The 3,548-nt window shown below is 58.1% G+C and overlaps 1 protein-coding gene across 2 annotated transcripts in view; it reads left to right on the plus strand.

Annotated features, from left to right (window-relative positions):
* The first annotated feature begins 1,178 nt into the window (after positions 1-1,178).
* Positions 1,179-3,548, plus strand: part of KREMEN2 (kringle containing transmembrane protein 2) — a 41,783-nt gene continuing 39,413 nt past the window's right edge. For both annotated transcript variants that reach the window (XM_015405436.1, XM_015405437.1), the window contains exon 1: positions 1,179-1,320. In XM_015405436.1, the coding sequence (XP_015260922.1) occupies positions 1,254-1,320 (67 nt within the window). In that variant the 5' untranslated portion in view covers positions 1,179-1,253. The remainder of the gene's footprint in view (positions 1,321-3,548) is intronic.

Raw genomic sequence — 3,548 nt, forward strand, 5'->3', positions numbered from 1 at the left:
GGGGTGGGGATGGCGGGGGAGCCGCCTTCCCTTCTGTCTCTCGTCGGCGGCCGGGGGAGCGAGTTGAGGGGGGACGGCGAGCAGAGCCGAGCCCGGCGGAGGAGGCGGCAGCCGTCGACCCGCGCCAGGACCGGCCCCGTCCAGCAAGAGCCGAGGCGAGCGAGCCCGGCGCCCCTGTCGATGGGGCTGCCGCCGCAGGTGGGGCTCTAGGGCGGCGGCGCTGAGAGCAGAGGGTCGGCCGGGAGGGGACCTGATCCCCCCCCTTTCCCCTCCACTGGACCGCCTGGAGTCGAGCGCCTCCCCTCGGGGTTCGGTCTGCGTCGCGCTGAAGACGGGGCGGGGGTAATCCTCGGAGCACCTACAGCCTCCCAGGCGCCGAGATCCCCTCGGGGATGGAAGGAACCCACCTGATCCCACCTGCCAAGGACAACCATTGAGTCGCCTCCAGCCCCCGTCAGAAAAAGAATCCGGCTCCGAAGAGACTCCGGATTCGCGCAAGGAGAGCGCGGGGGTGGGGTGGGGGACGAGAAGAGACTGGTGGAAGCCGAGAGACAGAGAGAGTGTGGAGGAGGAGGAGAGGAGATCCGCAAGCATCGCTTCTGGCAGGGGATCGACTCGGTTCTGGATCTGTTGGGGGAGGGGATCTGAAGCCCTGAAGGAAGTGAGGAAGGACAAGACGAGACCGGCCAGAGGAATCCTCAGATCCTTTAGGGAGATGACCTCCCCTTCGCAGAATCCATCGGGTTTGAGATCCTGCGGGTGCGGAAGGCGGGGGACCCAGCCAGGCGTGTCCTGTTGTCTGAGGGGAGAAGAAGTTCTCTTCTGCTCCAGATGCCCTTGAGCCGGCTGGTCCCTCAGACCAGGGGAGGACTCTGCCGCCTGTCCCGCGGGGATCCCCATAGGAGGGGGCCAGGGACATGTGAGCCCTGAGCAGATCAAGGACTCTCCGACAGACCACAGCTGGAAGACGAGTCAGGCGGGCTCCGCTTGCCCCTGCCAGCCATGGCGAGGGACTCTCTCTACTAAACCGCCGCCAAAGTCAGAGTCCCAGAGAGCCACTGGGGTCAACGGCTTCGCAGAGCTTCCAGTTTTCTCAGTGATCTTCAGGGACCCTCCTCGCTTGGACGGTGCCCGTGCCGAGGGACCTGCTCCCCCTGCCAGGCCCTGCAGCCGACCTCTCCAGGCCCCCCATCTGGGACCCTGGCTGTGCCGGTGCCATCAAGTGGTGGGGCAGGGGGTGACTCCGTCCAGAGATGCCCTGGGTGAGCTTTGGCTTCCTGCTGCTTCTGCTTCGAGGGACCCGGGCTCTCCAGGGGGCAGGTGAGTGAGTGGGGCAGGGCGGGCTGGGCTGGGATCCGTGTCTGGGCTCTAGGGGAAGCAGAAGAACTGAGCGGGGGGGGGGGGGCCCCCATTTGCAGCTTTTTTGCAAAGAGAAGAACCGGGCCGGGGGGGGGGGGGACTCCATTTGCATCTTGTGTGCATCTCTCTCTCTCTCTGTCTGTCTGTCTGTCTCTCTCTCTCTGCCCACGTGTGCCTGAGACTTTTGAAAGGGCAGTGAGTTTGGGGAGGGGGCCTTCCAGCTTAGAGGCGCGAGTCCTCATGCTCAGGGCCGCTTGGACAGCAGGAGAGGAGGGGCGGTGTTTTTGGCATCGGGCCCTTTCCTCTCTCCTGCCCTGGCAGGACCCCCGCTGTCTCCCTTCCTCCCGCCTCCTCTTGGCCCAAGGAGCCCCCAGCCTCATCTGCAGCCACCTGTCCCTTGCCCATGGCGGACAGACGGAGCCTGGCCGATTTCACTCACGTGGCCCCAGGACAGCTGCTTGGAACCCCGGCGAGTGTCCCAGGAAAGGGGGAGGAGGCCCGGTTGCTTCCCCCGCCATCCGCCTTCACCTACACTTCCCGGGCCAGGCGGCCCTTGCCTCTCGGCAGACGGCTTTGGCTTGGCCGCTGGCCAGGATACCTGTCAGATGGGAATCCCAAGCTCAGGAACTGGCTGAGCCGGGTTGGGCAGGGTTACAGTCGGGGAGGATGCCGTCCACAATGCTGCTGATGTTGGCAGGGGTGGGGAGGGAAGTGTGTGTCCCCCCCCCCCAGCAGGAGATGCTCTCCCACAGAGGGGACCTGCAGGAGTGGGTGGCCTCGGGCACTTCCCCGGCAGCTTGGAAAGCGATCCCGAGGTTAGTGACTTTCCGTGGGAGGGAGAGAGAGTCAGCTCTTTTTCTGGCCTCATCTTCAGAAGCATCCTAAAGGAATTCTGGGTTCTTTCCAGGGAGTGGGTTAGGGCAGGGAGTTCTAATTATTCATTCCCCCCCCCCCAGTAATTTTACCACTTTGGGGCTGGCCAGTGTGTGAAACAGGATGCTCAGTCTAGTTCAATCACTGGCTGGATCCAGCAGGGCACCTCTTTATGTGCTGACAGCGATGCAGATGCAAAAGAACAGAAACTAAGGGCACAGCAATACATATGACATCAATACAAAGTGAAATGCTGCATAAGTTCACACAAAGAAATTAATGTTGAAATCCAATTTCCATGTTGTTTGTAATTCTTGTTGAAATACAAGAATTACAAACAACATGGAAATTGGATTTCAACATTAATTTCTTTGTGTGAACTTATGCAGCATTTCACTTTGTATTGAAGTGATGCAGATGCAAGCAGAACTGGTTTCTTTATAAAGAGATGCAAGGAGGGGGGGGGTCCCAAAGTCACAACTTTGCATTTGGAAGGTCTCCTTTCCACTCCCAAATCGACAGCACAGGGCAGTCCTGGGTCTGCTGCCAGGAGGGAGGAAGCCTTGAAAAAGACACTCGGCATATGTTCAGAGGCTCTTTTTATAACCGGCGCACATTTATAAAGGCACGCATTCCAGAGCCTGAAACTGATAACAGGGTTTGAAGCTAGATCCTGGTGCCAAGAAACGAACTGAGATGGACGTTCTGCAGAAAAATCCACAGACAAACCCAGTGCACCTTTCTTAAGCCCAACCAAAAGGATACAGGCTTGCTTGTTCTCCAGAATTCTTCTAAATGGATTTTCCCAGGGAGAGAGAAAGCAAAGGGACTGCGCGGGAGCCTAGATCTGGAAGTCAGTGTGAGATCCAGCCACCGCTCCAGTGGGTTAACGTTTCCTTCTGTACCCTTATGAATTTCCCACTTCTGAAATTAGTTTACCGGGAGTTCCTGGTACCCCAATGCAACATCAATCATCTTTTCTACAGGTGGATGTGCAGAGAGTCTCATGCTTGCAGCTGCATGCAAAGATCTCTTGATAGGGAGTACGTATACCAGTGGCAGAAAGGGGAAATGACAACTCTGACCTGCCACCACCAAATAAAACTATGCAGTGACAGGAAACTGTCCTTAGAACAAAGGAGCATCATTTCTGAAGTTGCCCATTGCCCATCCAGACTGGGGGGGCCCCTCTGGGAGAGCAAATTACCCCCCCCCCCCAATGATTCAGTGTGGATCTTCTTTCTGCTGGGGTTATTTCCTCCAGCCAGGTCAATCAACCCCCTTTATTGTACAGAGATTACAGAGAACAGCCATTG

Source organism: Gekko japonicus, unplaced genomic scaffold (assembly GCF_001447785.1).
Source record: "Gekko japonicus isolate JY-2015 unplaced genomic scaffold, Gekko_japonicus_V1.1 scaffold1560, whole genome shotgun sequence".
Lineage (NCBI taxonomy): Eukaryota > Metazoa > Chordata > Lepidosauria > Squamata > Gekkonidae > Gekko > Gekko japonicus.